Raw genomic sequence first — 19,761 nt, forward strand, 5'->3', positions numbered from 1 at the left:
TGAAGAAACTGCAGTGCAGGGCTCCTACGACTAGCAATTGACAGAGTTGGGATTTGAACAAAGGTAGTGAGGTTTTAGTAGGCAAGGCTTCTCTGCCAAAATGCCACTAATATATATGCCTACAAGTGTTGGGTCGTACTCAGATTCTTGCTAGTTTCTTACAGGGTTCTAGAGAGCCAAGTAACACCAATTGTCCTTATCTTGAAGAAAGTATTGGGGAAAATAAGCAGCAAGCAAAACGTTAGCATCTACCCATCTGTCCCATATGTCCATCCATTCACCCAGCTACCAGCTCACCTACCTGTACATCCACCTATCAATCAGCTCAAGTATCTATCCATCCACCCACACACCAATCCATTCATCCATCCATTCCCTTACCCATGTATTCTGCCTTTTATCCATGCATACATAAAACATGTAGGAGCCATGTGCATAAAGACCGAGACACATGCAACCTGTTAAGAATCACAGAAGCTCAGCTGGGAACCAGTGGCTCATGCCTGTAATCCTACTTGGAAGGCTAAGGTTGAGTGAATTATAGTTAGGCTAGCCAGGCAAAATAGTTCCTGAGATTCTCCTTTAAGGGATGAAGCTGGGCTTGGTGGTGCTTGCTTGTCATTCTAGGTATAGCAGGGAACATAACATAGGAGGATCATGATGGAGGTGTTAGCCCCTTGCAAAAAATAAGATTCTATCTCCAAAATAAACAGTGTGAAAAGAGCCTGGAGGTGTGGCTCATTGTAGAGTGTCTGCCTAGCAAGTGTGGGATGCTGAGTTAAAGCCCTAGTTTGGGGGAGGGGGAAGGAAGGAAGAAAGAAAGAAGGAAAGATAAGAGAACACAGATCCTCAGAGGGCAACCAAATGTGGTTGGTCAGGGACAGCTTATAGCAAATACCACCAATGGTATAAAAAAATGAAGGAACAAAAACAAGAGAAGGTGAAGTGTCGAAAATGTTCCAAGTGAAGATAAAAGGTTTACATATATCAGAGGAAATCAAGGGAAATAAAAGTTGCATGATGCAGAAGAAAAAAATTCTTTTAAAATTTAGCCACAGTAATCAACCACATAATGTCACAGGGCTATTTTGTCAGAAATCTGAGGTATATTTATTTAGCTTGCTCATTTGTTAAGGACTGAAGGTTACAGTAAGTCTTATAATTAACACCAAAAGAGACAAGGAGGACTATTATACAACGTAACTCTGTTGGAATGACTCAGGGACACTGAACAACATCCTTATGGGAAGAGTATTGCAGATGATGCTTCCTTTGGATAATGCATTTCTGGCACTGGGGACCATTTCTGATTGATTGCCCTCTAACCCCACAATCCTGGACCAGCACACGTTGGCAGTTGGATGTACAGTTCCAGTGAATCATACAAAAGATTTTGGGGATCAATCCACTCATCTGCATGCCAATATTTGTTGAAAGATTGGACAAACAAGTACTGAAAAGCTAGGCACTGGTGGCTCATGCCCGTAACAATCCCAGCTACTCAGGAGGTTGAGATCTGAGGATCAAGGTTCAAAGCCAGCTCAAGCAGAAAAATCCATGAAGCTTTTAAATCTAATTAACCATCAAAAATCTGGAAATGAGTTAGGTGCTGGTGTCTTACACCTGTAATAATCCTAGCTACTCAAAGAGGCTGAGATCTGAGGATTGTGGTTTAAAGCCAGCCTGGGCAGGAGAGTCTATTTGACTTGTATCACCAATTTTGTGCCATAAAAAAGTGGCGCTGTGGCTCAAGTGGTAGAATTCTAGCCTTGGCATAAACATTCAAGGATAGTGGCCAGGCCCTGAGTTCATGTCCTAGTACCGGACCAAAACACCCACAACAAAAAGCACCCAGAACACAACACAAAAGAAGGGTTAGGCATCCAGCTTTTCAGTTTCTGCATCAACTGGAAAAATGAACTCACTCTTCTTACTGCATACATAATCAGTGTTACACTGAACATTAATTGCTCAACCAATTGGGTTCCAGGGAGGTTTAACTGCATCTCTGTGTAGATTGAGAACTCAGTGAGTGTTTCCACTCTATCTAAAAACAATTATTAAAAGAGGGGGAAAAACATCAGAAGAATTTTAAAATTTGAGTCATAGACTGAAGGAAAGAAATGCTAAAGCAATTCACACAGCACTCAGATGTTTTTTGCATGTGATACTTCTGTGCCAATGTGATGTGTGATTTGTTTCATTCTTTCCAATTTTCAGATAAAACAAGATGCTGGGACAAGGACAAGATGAACTAAAACATTGTCTTTGCCTCCTCCTTTGCTAACTTAGCTGCCCTCTAGTCTAGAACACAAAGGGACACGGGTAGGCAGAGGCTGTGGCTGAATTCCTCCATGAGGATGTAGTATTTTCCATATCCTGTTCTGTAGTACTTGTAAAGTCTCAGGTCTTCCTTACATTAAGGGTTTTATCCTCTTTGGAAATTAGTGACTGAAAGGCCTAGTTTGTCTTCTGCACCATTTGTTGATGAGGCTGTCCTTTCTCCAAGTATATTTTGCAGCTCTTCCATTTTATAAATGAGGAATCCATTGACAGATTCATATTCCTGATGGGTGAAACACTTTCATATAGCTGACATAAAATCTGGGTGGTGGTGGTGGTGGTGGTGTATGTGTGACTATTGGGGCTTGAACTCAGGGCTGGCACGATTACTTAACTTATTCTCTTAAGGCTAACACTACCATTTGAGCTACAGCTCTGCTTCTAGCTTTTTTTTTTTTTTTTTTGGTACCAGTCTTTGTACTTGAATGAAGAACCTAGGCACTCACTGTCCGTGAACTTTTTTGTTCAAGGCTAGTGCTCCACAGCTTCATTTCTGGCTTTTTTTTTTGTCGGTCATGGGGCCTGAACTCTGGGCCTGGGCGCTGTCCCTCAGCTCTTCAGTTCAAGACAAGCGCTCTACCACTTGAGCCACAGCACGTCTGGCTTTTTCTACTTATGTGGTGCTGAGGAATCGAACCCAGGGCCTCATGCATGCAAGGCAAGCACTCTACCACTGAGTCACCTTCCCAGCCCTACTTCTGGCTTTTTGAAGCCTGCCCAGGCTGGCTTCAACTCTTAATTCTCAGATCCCAGCCTCCTGAGTAGCTAGGATTGTAAACATGAGCTATCTGCACCAGGCAAATATGGGTCATTCTAATGCCCCTTCCATTGCTCTTGTTTTCCAGAATCCCACGGCCCAGGTGTGTCAGTAATTCTAGGGAAAGTCTTTGAACTGCACTTCTATGCTTGAAATATCAGGTTTTAGCTGTCAGAAATGTATGGCTTGAATGTCCCCAACAAAATTCACATTGGAATATAATTTCCAGTGTGAAGTATTTAAGAAATGGGAGATTTAGGAGATGATGAAGGCTCTGTTCTCATTTGAAAGCTCTGCTCTGGTGGACAAATCCACTTATGGTCTGACAGATTCATAGGTTGATGGGTTATCCTGAGAGTGGCTCTGTCTCCTGCATGTGCCCCTTTCTCCATCCAATGTCCTGATGTGCTCAGCTTCTGTGGAGGATCTTCACCAGGGGGAAGGATATCACTAACCCTACAATACATCCGACCGTACAATAGATGAGCATATCCAAAAATGTGATACTATACACAATAGAACTCTACACAGAAGAATAGTATGTCATTTGGAGGGAAATGGATGGACTTAGAACAAATCATGTTAAAAGAGGTAAGCCAAGCTCAGAGACAAAAAGGCGTGTGTTTTCTCTCCTGTGTGGAAGGTGGATCTAAAATACGCTGGGACATGATAAATCATACAGCATCCTAGGCACGCACACACAGTGAGAACAAAGGAAGATACTTTTAGAGGAGGAGCACAAGGCACAATATGTATATGCTTCTGACCATATAGAATAGTTTTGTTGAAATGAACTCCGAGAAATGGAAACAAGAGGGTTTTTTCCCTTTGCTATTGTTTTCCTTTTCTCTTCTTTTTGTCTTGTTGGTTCATGTAGGGGTAAGGGGAAGCAGAGAAATGGAGGGACAAAGGGTGAATAAATGCAACAGTAGTACTCACTAGACACTATGTTGAAAGTGAGTTATATGACTTGTGGCTAGAAATGGGAGGGAAAAACTGGGAGAGAGCAAGGGAAGGGATGATGCTCTCCAAAAAGAAATGCACTCTTTACCTGACTTACCCTTCTGTATATCACCTTTATAGTAACAATAGTTTGTTTTTTAATTAAAAAGGAAGACATCACAAGATGTCTCTAGTCCCCATTATTCAGAAGTGTGAGCCAAAAGAAACCTCTTTTTCTTATGGATCACCCAGTCTCCAGTATTCTGTTAGAGCAATATAAGATGGACAAAGGCAGAGCAAGTTTAGGAGGAAGAATCCATGTCCCTGTATAGCAGTCTTGAAGTCTACTGCATCTCCCAGTGTCCTGGGCTTGAACCTTCTTCATCATTACAGCCTCTCTTGAGTCACGCCTGCCAACAGCAGGTGAGAACAATCAGCACTCGCTGACCACTCAGCTCAGACCTGCACTGTGCTGAATACTGTCATGCCTCCACCTGAGGGGTAGAGCCAAGGTGACATGGAGGTTTCATGAGATCAGATAACCTGCTCACAGCCCATAGGTGCAGCGTGGTAGGGAGGAGACTATATCTAGACTGTCTGACTCTATAGGTTACCCTCTTGGTTAAGTGCCGTACCACTGGCCTATCGAATCTGGTCCTCGGTGGGTCCAGCCATTCTTTGTTATATCACATTGCATGCAGTCCTTCCCTAACACCCAGATCACTGTTCATCAGTCCCTCTTCTCTTCATCCTCTCCCTCCATTCCATTTCTGCTCATCCTCCAAAAACAGCTTCTCTAAGAATCTGAGGTTTTGCCAGGCCTTGGTGGTTCATACATGTGAACCCTGCTACCCAGGAGGTGATATCTGAAGATCTCAGTTCAAAGACAGCCTGAGAAAAAGATGTCCACAGGACTCAACTCGAATTCACCAGTAAAAAGCTGGAATTGGAGGTATGGCTCAAGTGGTAGGGTGCCAGCCTTGAGTGAAAAAACCAAGCAAGATTACAAAGTCCTCAGTTCAAGTTCCAGTACAAAAGGAATCTGTGTGCATGTGTGTGTACATGTATGTGTTTTTCTATCTCACAACCAATTCTTCAAATCTCTGCAAACACTGTCTGAGCAAGTGGCAATTCAATTTAATTCTTACAATGTCCACCTAGACTTAGCTTCATATCTCACGAGTTAGAGGACTCAGCCTTACCAGACTGTCCTTAGTTAGGATGCCAGTCTAGAGGCTGGGCCACCTGCATGTCTAAATGACCATCTATCTGTTGAAAATTCTCATGACACCAACCTTAAATATGATAGTTAACTACAGTAATTCTCAGAACTAGTAAATGTACTATTGCCAGCTTACTATAGAGGATACATTCAGGAACAGCCAAATGGTGGACATGCACAGGACGAGGCATGAGACATGGGTGGAATGGCTTCCATTCCTCTCCATGTGCCCAGCAGCTTGAGAGCTCATCCAGCTTCCTTGTTCAAGAGATTTTTCAGAGCTTGATCTCCACCCTGCCTTGCTTCCCTGGAAGCTCACTATATAATTTCTCTAGGAAAGTCCCAGAGAATAAACACTTTACAATTCTTTAGGTTTTAGGAACTCTGTGATAGACACTGGGGACAAACACAAAATCTTTTTTTTTTTTTTTTGTTAACTATCATCCATCCTCTACTCCCAAAACCCATGTCTTACCATGACATTCTAGATTTCTTTCTTAAAAGGCAGACAGAGGAAAAGAGAATATAGTAGCAATCTCTGAATTCCCAGTGAGCAGTGCTGGAGATCCAAGGTTAAAATTAGCAAACGATCTCATAAACTTTCAAAAGCACAATTCACAAGGACTCTCCTCCCTTTCAAGAAAAGATGAGTTCACTTCCAACAAGTGAAGGATTTCTGTTCAATGAGACACCAGGATCAAAGTTGATAGGTACAACACCATCAGAAGATATTTAAAATGTCTAAACTTTAGTGTAAATCAATAGCTAGAACTCCTAAGAAATATCAAAAAATGAAAGCAAGCCTAATTAAACAAACAAAAGACAAGGGCATACAACTAGGAAAGAGGAAAGCCCAAAAGTTAACAAACATCTCGAAAGAGGTCTTAACTCATTAGTTACTAAAAATGTTCAAGGTGAAACAGTGTCAGACCACAGTGGAAATACTATGAAAAATGGTTTAAAAAAAAAAAAAAAGGCCAGATACCAGTGGCTTATATCAATAACCCTAGCTACTTAGGAGGCTGAGATTGAGGATCATGGTTTGAAACTGGCCCAGGCTGTAAAGTCTGTAAAACTAGGGGACTTTGAATAAAAGGCACTAGCCACTCATAAAGACAATGTGGAGTCTCGAGCCAAAGTAACACATGGTCTGTGAGTAGCAGTTTAGCTCTTGGATATTGACCTCAAAGAAATCCTCTCAGTGGGACCTATAGGAGGACATCTGGAGCAGCACAAGCTGGAGGCAGAGAGCTGGAGTGTAGGACAAAAAACACACACACAAACAAAAAAAAACAGAATGAAACTGGATACTCCACCCTGACTGCTGCTGGCTTAGGCATTTTGGGAGTAGTTTGGACAGAAAGCAAGCTTGGCAGCCAGGACCTCAGAAGCAGCAAACAGAGAGAGAGGAGGTTGCTTTCCTGGGAAATGCACTGGAAGCTATCCTCCAGCTCAAAGATGAGTGAGAAGGGCACCTCTGGCAATGAGTTTCTTTTGTTATGTGTTTTGGGGACATTCCAAAAGCCTGCCAACAAGCAACTAGTAAGAATAGTTTAGTCATTTGCCAGTGACTCACACTTATAATCCTAGCTACTCAGAGGGCTGAGATCTGAGGATGAAGGGTGGAAGTTACACAGGCAGAAAAAGTTTGTAAGACTCATCTCCAGTTGACCAGCAAAAAGCCAGAAATGAAGGTAGTGCACTGGCCTCAAGGAAAAAAAGCCAGGTGAGAGGGTGCTGTTCTAAGGTGAAGCCTCAATACCAACACACACACACACACACACACACACACACACACACACACACACACACACACACACACACACACACACACACACACAGAAAGAGAGGGAGGTTTAGACATTGGAATTTAGAAAAGATGATGAAGGAGAGATGGGAAGTAGTCTGTACCAGGCTCTCAGAACCAGATAAACAGACGTTAGACTTAAATGATCTCTTCTTCACCTTTCACCTCATAACTATAAGCTTTAGCAAGGATTTTCTCTGAAACCACAAGGGACTAGGGATTCTCACCCAAACTGTCATGTACCATTCATGGAAGCCCTACAATGGTGGAAGTTACCACTCCTGTTTTACAGTTAAGAGACATGGGGCTCTGAGGCTCAGGGTAGTATGCAGGTCAAGGGCAAATGGAATGGTTGGCACATCCTCACTCTCTTCTTCATGCCTTAGGGGACACTAGTCCTTCCACTAACACAGCTACACCAACTGGTCACTTTTGTCATCCTCCATCCAGTTCTGCTTTGCCCAGTCCTGGGGTCTCCAGGCTAACTTGAGGACCTCCAGGGCCTTTAGAACTGCTCCAGTAGCTCTCCCACAGATACGACAGGTCTATACTTTCTCAAAGGTTCCAGCTCTAGCAGACTTCTTGGGATAAACTGGATTCTAGAAAAACTTTTTTTTTTGGTCTTTTATTTGCAGGAAACTGGATATATCCTCCCACAGCTGATTTCTACTCCAATCTGAATCTCTAGTTCTCAGAAATCAACACGTAGCCATTGGTTATCATCAGAGAGCCTTCATAATAGAGCACCAGTGAATTCCCTGAGGCTTAGTATAATGTAAGCAAAAAGACAGTGGAAAAAAAAACCCTCATTGGTCAGGAAGACTGCAGAACTGTATCATATACTCTAGATACAAGAACTTTACTTCTAACGGGTCAAATCCCTCCCCCTTCCAGTCTGCCACACTGTGCAGAGCTAAGTACTGATGAGAAGCTATCAGGAACATGGCCATGAAACTGATGTCATTCTATCTGCCTCTGCCAGTGTTATATAAGTAGCTTTGCTTTGGCCTCAGGCCCAAGTCCAATTGTTTTGAGCAAAATTTGAAAGAAAGTAACCTCGCCACACAACTACACAAAAGTATTCAAAACATTCAGGAACATGGGCTGCCTTGTAGCACAGGGTTTTTCTTCACCCAGCTTTCCATCATAAATATATGATATCATTAGTGCCTGTGCTCAGTTTGACTAAAGAGAAAATATTGGGGAAAATGAGAAACTTTTCTATTTATTTATCAATTATTATTATTTTTTGTTGGTGATGGGGCTTGAACTAAGGACCTGGGCAATGTTCCTGAGCTTTTTTGCTCAAGGCTAGTACTCTAGCACTTTAAGCCACAGCTCTTCTTCTGGATTTCTGATGGTTAATTGGAGATTAGAATCTCATGGAGCATTATTCACCATAGCTCAGATATGGAACCAATCCAGATGCCCCTCAGTAGATGAATGGATCAAGAAAATGGAATTCTATGTCTCCATCAGAAAGAATGGCATTGCCCCATTTTTTTTTTTTTTTTTTTGTCAGTTGTGGGCCTGAACTCTCAGCCTGGGCACTGTCTCTCAGCTCTTCAGCTCAAGGTTAGCCCTCTACCACTTGAGACACAGCGCCACTTCTGGCTTTTTCTGCTTATGTGGTGCTGAAGAATCGAACCCAGGGCCTCATGCATGCAAGGCAAGCACTCTACCACTGAGCCACCTTCCCAGCCCCATTGCCCCATTTGTTAGGAAATGGAAAGACTTGGAAAAAATTATATTAAGTGAAGTAAGCCAGGCCCAAAGAAACGTAGGTCCCATGGTTTCCCTTATTTGCAATAACTAGTATATGTCTGAGTCAAGCAGAAAAGGTCAGTTAGGTTGATGTTAGGGAAATGAACCCTAAGATATGTACTCAAACGTTTTTTTTCTTTCACGCAATTGTTTCTAACACATTTATAAGATTATTTCTTTGTTGCTTTGTATGTTCCTCCCCAACGATATAACCCCTGCTTTCACTGTATTTGATGTCAGCATAATTTGTGGAGGGGAAGGAAAAAAAACAAATTGTTTAAATAGGGATACAGGTGGACCCATTGTATCAATGAGATGTACAAGTTGTTATGTCGAAAATGAACTTTACAACTTTGGGGGTGGAGGGAGGAGGACTCGGTGGGGGGGGAGGATGGGAAGGGATGGGAAGGGGAAACAATGGAGGAGGCTACAATGCTTGATAAGAAATGTATTCATTATCTTGTCCATGTAATTGTAACCCCTCTGTACAGTATTTTCACAATTTTTTTTTAAAAAAAGGATCTCATGGGCCAGCGTTGGTGGCTCAGGCCTGTAATCCTAGCTACTCTGGAGGCTGAGATCTGAGGATCACAGTTTAAAGCAGCCGGGGCAGGAAAGTTCGTGAGACTCTTATCTCCAATACCAACAGAAAACCTGAAGAGCTAAAGGACAGTGCCCAGGTCCAGGGTTAAAGCCCTACCACCAACCCCCTCCACCCCCCCAAAAAAAGAATCTCATGGACTTTCCTGCCTGGGCTGACTTCGAACCTTGGTCCTCACATCTCAGCTTCCTGCATAGCTAGAATTATATTATAGTCATGAGCCATCAGTGCCAGGCCATTTATCTTTCCTTCCTTCTTCCCTTCTTTCCTTTCTTCCTCCCTTCCTTCCATCCCTTCCTTCCCTCTCTCCTTCCCTCCCTCCCTCCCTTTCTTCCTTCCTTCCTTCTTTCCTTCCTTCCTTCCTTCCTTCCTTCCTTCCTTCCTTCCTTCCTTCCTTCCTTCCTTCCTTCCATCTTTCCTTTCTTTTTGTAACAAAAGGAGTTTATACAACTGTGGAGAAAAAGGGTTACAAAAAGAAAATGTTGCTAGGTGCCAGTGGCTCACATCTGTAATCCTAGTGACTCAAGAGACTGAGATCTGAGGATCAAGGTTCAAAGCTAGCTCAGGCACACAAAGCTGATAAATTTATCTTCAACTAACTAGAAAAATGCCAGAAATGAAGATATAGTTCAACTGGTAGAGAGCCTGAAATGAGTGAAAAATCTAAGCAAGGCACAAAACCTTGAGTTCAAAACCTAGTACACACACACACACACACACACACACACACACACACACACACACACACACGCACACGCACACACACGCACACACACACACACACACACGAAAAAAAATTATAAAGTTGTGATTTACACTTAAAGTCAAAATAAACTCTTAAGGTTTATCTTACCCCTCTGAGAAAAGTAGAGATTTAAACCAGGAACAATTCAATTACATAAATATTTAGATTAGTATCATTGCTTTGCAAAGCACCAGGCAGATCTAGCTGTGGAAAGAGTGAGGTTATGAGACCACAGGGATCTTGAGACTGCAATTCTTCTGAGACTAAATACCGAGAACCCTTACCAGCTCCCCTCCCTGCATCAACTCTGAAGACTTACAGACCTGTTTGAATTGCTGCTACTTTGAAAATCTCTCAGCCAACATGCAGAGAGCAGGGGGCTCTCTCCCTTTCCAATCTCTCTAAAATGAGAAAAGAAAAAACCCCCCAAACAACTGTGCTTCTTCACATTGCCAAAGTACAGTACTGTGCTTTCCTGACCTGTGAGTTCTTTTTTTTTTTTTTCTAGATTTTTTTTTATGGTGAAAATACTGTACAGAGGGGTTACAATTACATGGGCAAGATAATGAGTACATTTCTTATCAAGCATTGTAGCCTGCTCCTTTGTTTCCCCTACCTGTGAGTTCTTATCTATGTGCGCACACACACACACCAAATCTAAGACTTGAACTCAGAGCCTGGCTCTGAACTCTTACCATTTTTGCTCAAGGTTGGTGCTCTACCACTTGAGCCACAGCTCCACTTCTGGCTTTTTGGTGGTTAATTGGAGATAAGAGTCTCACAGACTTTCCTGCCTAAGCTAGCTTTGAACCTGATCCCTCAGATCTCAGCCTCTTAAGTGACTAGGATTAGAGGTATGAACCATCTGGCTGGCTCTGTGAGCTCTTTGTGCAAAGACTATTGCTATCTGCAGTGTTTTGCATCCCAGCCTAGATTCCTTTCCCTTTCCACACTTTGTGACCCCAGATTCTTGAGACCTTGCTCTGCCTTTTCTCTTCTAGAGCTCTTAAGTTTTCCTAAGCCCCAATTTTTCTACAGTGTAACTGGATTCTTTTATGCTAAGCTTTTGCACAGGATTAAACTTGGATGGTGGGCTGAATTTATACTTTTTTATTACTATGTAAGCCTCTGCCCCTTCTCTAAAATTTAGCCCAACAAACAAGGTTTTACCTTTAATGCAGCATTGGGGAGTGCACATGAAACTTTCATGTGTTAAGAACATGCTCTCTCCCTCCCTCCCTCCCCCTCCCTCCTCCCTTCCTCCTCCTCCCTCCTCTCTCTCTCTCCTCCTTCCCTCTCTCCCTTTCTCTCTCCTTCATCCCTCCCTCTCCCTCTCTCTCTCTCTGTCCCTCTCCCATCCCCCCCACAGTACTGGGCTTGAACTTAGGGTCCCCCTCCACTTGGCTTTTTCACTCAAGGCTGGCATTCCACCTCTAAGCCACACCTCCACTTGGATGTGGCTCAAATAGTAGAGTTCCAGGACTGCCAGGGCTGGCTTCAAACCACTGTTCTCAGATCTCAGCCTCCTAAGTAGCTCAGATTTACAGGAATGAGCCTTAGACATCCACCTCCTGTTATCTCTCAAGTTAGGCCCTTCCAAAATCTCTGCTGTTAACCTGATTTTATTGAAATCATTTTGGTCTTCTCAGAAGTCTTTCTTTTGAGCCTATTCTGCAGGGACTGGTAATTACATGAATTTATTTCTTTATTGGCTGTCATGGTTAAAGCTCTACTACTTTTAGTTATTATGCCACTTCTGGTTTTCTGGTGGTTAACTGGAGCTAGGAGTCTCATGGCCTTTCCTGCCCAGGCTGGCTTTGAACCATGATCCTCAGATCTCAGCCTCCTGAGTAGCTAGGATTACAGGCCTGAGCCACTGGCACCCAAGATCAAGAACTTTATATCATAGAGCCCATATTCTGTTCAAACGATGCTTTGTGATACAGAATTATTTTTATTTTATAGAGGAAGATACTGATGTTAAGACAGAGTTAGTAAGTGGCTCCAGGTCACATAGAAAGTAGTGAAGTGGAAATCGACCCGACGCTTTCAAGGTCAAGATGTTCTAACATCCATCAGAATTTCCTCTTTGGGGCCTGGTGACTTGGATGATTCACTCGACTTCTTGTACATTTGGGTTCCTTTCCATAAAGGTAACGAACATTGAGAGGGATGAGTGTGGGACACTGGCACGCGGTGCCCTGGCTGCCCCCCTCCAGCGTGTCTCTCTCTAGACTCCCATCCCGGCGGGAGCTTCTCCTTACCATGGCATCGTAGCGCAGGGCGTTCATGAAGTGCGCCACCTCGGCGCCTTTGTACACGGTGAACCAGATGGTGCCCTGGTACTGGTCTCCGGCGTCGAGCAGCAGCACGTTGGCCTCGGCGCGGCGGATCTGCTCCACCTTGGTGAAGAGCCGCGCCGCGCCCCCCACGCACAGGCTGGCGTTGTTGCACTTGGTGGAGTCCTCGCTGGTCTGCTCCAGCCGGCTGTGCACGTCGTTGGTGTGTAGGATCGTCAGCTCCCAGGCGCCGACCGCGGCCGCGCTCAGCGCTACGAGCAGCAGCCGGGGCGCTGGTGCTGGCGCGGCCCGGGGACACATGGCAGCGGCGCGTGGAGCAGGCGCGAGTGGCCACGGGCCGGCCGAGGGCAGGCGAGTGTGGGCCGGACAGCCCCAGCGGGGCGAGGGGCCGGGCCGAGGGGCGGGGCCGGGGCGGGCCCGGGGCGGGCCCGGGTGGGGGGAGGCCCCGCTTCTGTGCCCCCCTTCCTCCCGCCCCCCGGCCGGCGTGCGGCCTGGCGCGCTCCCCTGCGGTCACCCGAGCCGACCCTGGCACCCGGCGCCGCGGAAGCCTGGCCCCGTTGCCGGCAGGAACACTGCGGGGGTTGTTCCTGGCGGCCGAAAGGCTCCCGCCGCGGTCCCGGGCCCTGCCCGGAGCCTGGGTGCCCGGGCCGGCTGCTCTCACCGGGGACTCGGAGGGGTCCGCCCCGAGTGTAAGACAGATCCCCGCGGACTCGCACCTCTCTGGGCGCACGGATTTTCTAGAAGAAAATGTGTGCGAGAGAGCCGATCGCAAATAAAAGGGGGGGGGCAGGGAAAAGGGGTGTAAAGCACGGCGACCGCGCCGAGGCCGGGGAGATGGGAACGGAAGAGCGAGGCGCGGGAGAGCAGAGCGCCGCGCTCGGAGATGGGGTGCTCTCGGTGGGTCCGAGGACGCACCACGGCTACGCGGTTTAGATGTGGACTCTCAGAAGCCACGCGAGCATCGGGGTGCAGTCGGTTTATGTACGACGGAAACCCCAGCGATCAGAGGGCGGCGTGGGTGGACAGCTCCCAGAAGCTGAAAGGCGTCAGTGGGGTGGGGAAGGGCTCACAGGTCTACAGCTTTGTAGTTAAGTGGGCGCGTTGCTGCCTTTCCTTACCTTTCCAACCATCCTTTTTTCAGCCCTAATTTTTGAGGTTTTTGACTGTGTGTGTGTGTGTGTGTGTGTGTGTGTGTGTGTGTGTGTGTGTGTGTGTGTGTGTCTATCTCTGTGTCTGTGTCTGTGTGGTGGTGTGTTCAATGCAAAGCGTTTAACAAGGAAAGCTGTAATATGAGTCCAGCCAGATAGATGCTGATAGATCAGGTCTGTGATCCTAGCTACTCAGAAGGCTGAGATCTGAGGTTCCCAGGTCGAAGCCAGACCGGGTAAGAAAGTCCTTGAGCCTTTCATCAGAAGCTATCCAGAAAGCCTGAAGTGGAGCTGTATGTAACTCAAGCGGTAGAAATCCAGCCTTGAACAACAACAACAAAAAAGTTAAGGGCCAACGCCCAAACTCAATTCAAGTCCCAGTACCAGCACAGAAAAAAAAGAAAACAAATGGAATCCATACATCATTCTCATGAAATTGAAACTGCTACAGATTTTCTCTGTTTAATATGGATAGAGTCCTCAGTTTGAATTAAATATAATCCAGCACGTTTGGGAAGGGAGGACAGAGAATTCGTTTGGTTTCCCACTATATATCCTGCACATTATACAGACCAGCATATTCAATTCTCACACTTCTTCAAAGTGCATCAAGGCAGTTTTTTTTTTTTAAAGTTTTGTCTTTCAACGGTGGTAAAACAGGTATAACATGTAACGATTTTAGCTGCTTTAAAAATACAGTGAAGTGGCATTCACGTTGCTTGCCACCATCACTGCCAACCGTCTCCAGAGCGCCTTCCAGAGAATGTGTTTCTTCCCTCTCAGCCACTGGCAACCAACATTGTATGACGTTCTGTCTCTACAAACTTGACTCTTCTAGGTATTTTATAGTTGTCCTTTGGGGACTGCTTCATCTGTCTATGTCTTCTAGGTTCATCCTTGTAGCACAGTATGTCAGAATTGTTTTCTCCTTTTTAAAGATGGACAGTATGCCACTCTCTATATTCTATATAATGTTCATTATAATACATGTAATCTATTATATGGTAATATAATATATAATATAGATTTAATTATTTGTTCATCAGTTAATGGATAATTGGGCTATTTTCACCCTTTGTTTTTGTGAGTAATACCGCTATGGATATGGATGTACAAACATATATTAAAGTCCCTGCTTTTACTTCTTTTTTGTTTATTTTTAGTTTATTGTTATTATAGAGGTGCATACCAGCGGGATTGCCATTACATGAGTTGGTGATGAGTACATTTCCTTTCATACAGTGTCTTCTATTCCCTGTTCTCTCCCAGTTTTGCCTTTCTGTTTGCACCAACGAGTTGTACAGTTCACTTTTCATCAGTGTCCACTGAGCTCCACTACTGCACTTTTTGACTCCTTTCCCCTTCCAAAGATGTACATTTTATATAAGGAAAAGAAGACAGAATTATCAAAAACTAAAAACTAGGGCAGAGATGGTGGCTTAGTGGTAGAGTGCTTGCCTAGCATTAATGAAGCCCTGGGTTCGATTCCTTAGTACCACATACACAGAAAAGGCCAGAAGTGGCGCTGTGGCTCAAGTGGTAGAGTGCTAGCCTTGAGCAAAAGAAGCTCAGGGACAGTGCCCATGCCCTGTGAGTTCAAGCCCCAGAACTGGCTAAAAAACAAACAAACAAACAAAAAACAAAACAAAACAAAAACAAACTAAAAAAGGAAGAAAGAAAGGTCTCTTGTGTCCATATCATGGAGTTGTTTCAGTATGTATATTATTTTATATAACTATGAAGAGGCACTGAGGCCTTGCACCTTAGTGTTTCTCTCCTAAGAGTAACCTCTTTTGATCTCACTGTGCTTTGAACCGTGATCCTCAGATCTCAGCCTCCTGAGTAGCTAGGATTACAGGCGTGAGCCACTGGTGCCCTGCATGGCCTTACATTCTTGTTTGGCTTTTTCACTCAAGGCTGTCACTCTTCTTCTGGCTTTTGCTTTTTAATTTGAGATGAGAATATTGTAGACTTTTCTGCCTAGGCTGGCTTCAAACCTTTTCTGATCTCAGCCTCCAGAGTAATGCAGCTTTCATTTTCATTATCAACACACAAATGTTCTAGTTGCTCTGAATCTTTATCAATAATCATTTTCTTTAGAATAGTGTTAAGAAATAGCCCCTCTCTGGCTGGGAAGTAATACCTCATTGTGGTTTTGTTGTTGTTGTTGTTGTTGTTGGTCTTGGGGCTTGAACTCTGGGCCTGGGCGCTGTCCCTCAGCTCTTCAGATCAATGCAAGCACTCTTCCACTTGACCCTCATCGCCACTTCCAGTTTTCTGAGTGGTTTAGTGGAGATAAGAGTCTCACAGACTTTCCTGCCTGGGCTGCCTTTAAACCATGATCCTCAGATCTCAGCCTCCTGAATAGCTAGGATTACAGGCATGTGCCACTGGCACCAGACCTTATTGTAGTTTGGCCTCATTGTAGTTTTGATGTGCATTTCCATAGTGTTTACTAATGTTGAGCATCTTTTCTTGTGTCTATTGACCATTTGTATGTTTTCTGGTAGATAGAAATACTTGTAGAAATATTATAGAAACATTTCTTTGTGCCCTTTGTTTCTGTTTTAATTGGGCCATAGAAGTCTTCATATATTCTAGATATTAATCCCATAGAAGTCTTTATATAATCTAGATATGAACTCCTTAATATTCTATATATTAAGCAGATAGATGACTTGAATTTGCCCATTCAATGGTGTATGATCCCTGAGGAAAATAAAATATTAGCATCAAATTCCAAGTTCCTTTTCATTTCCAACACTCTTGCCAAGTCTATGGGGCAATGAAAGCAGAAGAGAGCAAAGGGTTCGGTTAAGATGGATCTGGAGGCCTCTGACTCCTTCCTCATGCTGGGGGTTGGAGTAAGCTGTTATCTACAAACAGGTTATCTAGCCCATGTGCTAAATCAGCCATTCCTTGGAATGCTGAGCTAATGATGCCATTGCATATTATAATCTAACTTATAAAAGGGCTCTCCCTGTGGTAAGTGGTATAGAGAAAGCAGTATGGAAGGTAAGTGTGGCTTGTCTACTTCACTGGACCTTAGACTAAGGTGGTAAGGCAGCAACGTGACAGGTGTTCTTGGCCCAAGGGGTCAAGAGTAGCTGAGATTATAGGCATGGACTACCAGCACATTTAGATCTTTATTAATCCATGTTGAATTATTTTGTGCCAGTCCTAGAGTTTGTCCTCAGATCCTGAGCACTATCTCTGAGCTTTTTTGCTCAAGGTAGCACTCAACCACTTGAGCCCAGCTCTACCTCTGGATTTCTGCCAGGGCTGGCTTTGAACTATGATCCCCAGATCTCAGAAGAGGATTGAAGTTAAAAGCTAGGATTACAGACATGAGCTACCAGCCACTGACTTGAATTAACTTTTCTCTTTGGCACAAGTAAAATTTCAAATTTATTATTTTCCATATAGATGATCCAATTTTCTCAGTGTTGTCTGTTGAAAAGACATCCTTTGTGAACCTTGTTTTTCACAAAGAAATGGGATTCCAGGCTCAGAGAATGCAAATACTGGCTCAGGACAAGTCAAGGTCTTTTATATTCTAGTTCCACTCAACAGGAAATTTCTTTGACTTCTCAAGAAGGCAATGAACTTTCTCTTCTCTCATTTCCTGGACTGTGCTTATAATTTCACATTATTGTATTTTTTATTTTCTCCCATGTGTTTAAAGCATGTGGTTTTCTTTCCTCTAAGTGATGAAAGCAGAGCAGCTGCTGGTGAGGTTCAAGTAGCATTGACCTAAGCTCTGCTTTAGAGGCAGTGAGTGGAGTTGAGGAGGGTTGGGTCATCTGGGTGTTGACTGCCGCTGCAGATGAAGCGAGATCATTTGTATGAACACTTGCAAGGTCACAGAAGATTCCCAAGTCAAGTGAGGAAGAACAGATACATTTGAAGGATGCTCAACACATAATAAGGACTTGATTTATTGATTTGTTGGTTAGACGTAAGAGAGTAATGGAGCCAGTGTTAATGGCGCAAAAGGAACCTAAAAGTGTGTGGTGTCACTAGCCATTATGTAGGGATTTGAGGAAATGCTCTCAGTATTTGAAAAATAATCATATGAGTTAGCAAACATCACATCAATGGCAAACTGTGACTGTACTGTTAAAACTAAAATATACTTTAATTTAATTGATATAGATTGCATAGGATGACAATATTTTAACAATAGTTCACTTATCAGATTTAAGAATAGTAGATTCAGTATTTTTTTTAGAGAGGAAACCAGGTGATTTATGCCTATAATCCTACTTAAGAAGCTGAGATCTGATGATTGAGGTTCAAATTCAGCCAGTGTAGACAAATCTAAGAGACTCTTATCTCTAATTAACCAACAAAACGCTGGTAGTGGAGGTGTGGCTGAAGTGGCAGAGCACCAACCTTAAGTGATAAAGCTAAAGGACAGTGTCCAGGCCCTGAGTTTAAGCCCCAGTTGTTAGTTCCTATCCTGTCCATCCCATGGGACTATGCGGAGGCGGGCAGACACAGGAGAAAGATTATTTTAAAGTTTATTTAGAGGGGCTATATCACCTCCTGGAAGAGGGAGCAATATGGTGTTTGCGTTTGTCCAGGTGGTTGTTCTGAGTCTAGTGGTGGAACTTATGTGTGGACAGGTAGATTAGGTGGAGTGTAGGAGTGGTCAGCTATCCTGGCAGGAGCTCTAGGGGAGGGAGGAGCTCAGGTCTGGGTGGAGCTGGGGACTAGAAAGGTAGTGGGAGTGGCTAAAGACCTGAGGTGGGGAGAATCCCAACACCAGTACCTGCACAAAGATAGATAGATAGATGGATGGATAGATAGATAGATAGATAGATAGATAGATAGATAGATAGATAGATAGATAGATAGATAGATAGATAATGCCATTTGGAAAATTGGAACAATGGATTGCCAATGGATATAAAAGATCTGTAATTCTGCATAAGAAGGAGTCTTTTCAATATTTCACTGTATTTGTCTCATTTTTTATTTTATTGTTATTCTGGGGACTGAAAATTGAACCCAGGGCTTCAAGACAAACACTCCACCATTTGAACTATCTCCCCATACTCAACATTATTTTAAGAATCAGTATGAATGCATTTATATATAAATATAGGTATGCTTGCTTGCCAGATATTTGGCTGATGGTACACCTCCTACAGAAGTAAAGTTTACCTTACTGAGACTATTCTTTATTTTCATGTCTATCCTTGTGACTCCAATGGTTCTTGGAGAGCATGTTTATAACAGTATGGGGACCCATGTGGGATCTTTCCTTCCAGGAGAGGTACTGGGGAGACTTTTCCCCTAAGAGAGATGTCTCTCTGCCTTTTTTGGAAACCCTGAGGTATTGGGGGACCAATGTTCTTGGACTGGACACCCATCTGAGGGCTGAATTCTCTCAGCAACACTGGAAAGGGGGCTCTAGCAAGTACCACAGCAACTAAGCAATTTTGTGCATGGATCAAAGCAAGAAACACCAATGCCACTGATTGACCTCAAGGCAACAAGGACTGCTGGCCCAAACTCCACACCCTGAGCTCCCAGATACCAATAGGAGCCTAAGGATTGCATCCTGATCAAGACTTAGAAGAAATGCAAGCTGATCTAGGATGGACTTAGTCAAGTGCTACTCACCACTGAAAGAACAGTGCTTACTACAAAAAAGGGATAGATTTTCTGCACTTGGGTAATGTAAGCCCCCAAGGGTTCTGTGTCATCCAGTCCTGGAGATGCCAAATGACTTCAAAAAGATAGAAAAATGTTGTTGACTCTTCCTCCCTGAGATGACAGAGAGACAGAGGGATTTAAAATATTTTCTTCAAGACAAAGTTTAAAGCCCCAGAGGGCAATATATGCCCTGATATGGTTAAGAGTGGTATGGAATGGTCAACTTACAATAATCAGTGGTGTAACAGGGGTAAATATAGGGATGCTTAAGAAAACAAACCCAATACTATAACCCCTTGGTCATGGTTCCAGATCCTCACTCTATGACTGAGGATCCTTTTGTGTTCAGATACTATGGGCTAGGAATTCCTCTGACATTCCCAGTCTGGTAGAAAGAATTCTGCTTAGAATGAGTGGAGCCTACTACTATGGGGGTCTCAGATGTCCTAGTCAGGTCTCAAGGCAATC

At 43.9% G+C, this 19,761-nt stretch overlaps 1 protein-coding gene across 1 annotated transcript in view; it reads right to left on the bottom strand.

Moving 5' to 3' along the window:
* Nt5e (5'-nucleotidase ecto) overlaps positions 1 to 12,817 on the bottom strand; it is a 61,602-nt gene extending 48,785 nt beyond the window's left edge. Inside the window, exon 1 of the mRNA XM_070010973.1 lies at positions 12,446 to 12,817. Coding sequence (XP_069867074.1) covers positions 12,446 to 12,781 — 336 coding nt within the window. The 5' untranslated portion in view covers positions 12,782 to 12,817. The remainder of the gene's footprint in view (positions 1 to 12,445) is intronic.
* Positions 12,818 to 19,761: the final 6,944 nt, after the last annotated feature.

Source organism: Dipodomys merriami, unplaced genomic scaffold (assembly GCF_024711535.1).
Source record: "Dipodomys merriami isolate MVZ:Mamm:240054 unplaced genomic scaffold, mDipMer1.0.p SCAF_8, whole genome shotgun sequence".
Lineage (NCBI taxonomy): Eukaryota > Metazoa > Chordata > Mammalia > Rodentia > Heteromyidae > Dipodomys > Dipodomys merriami.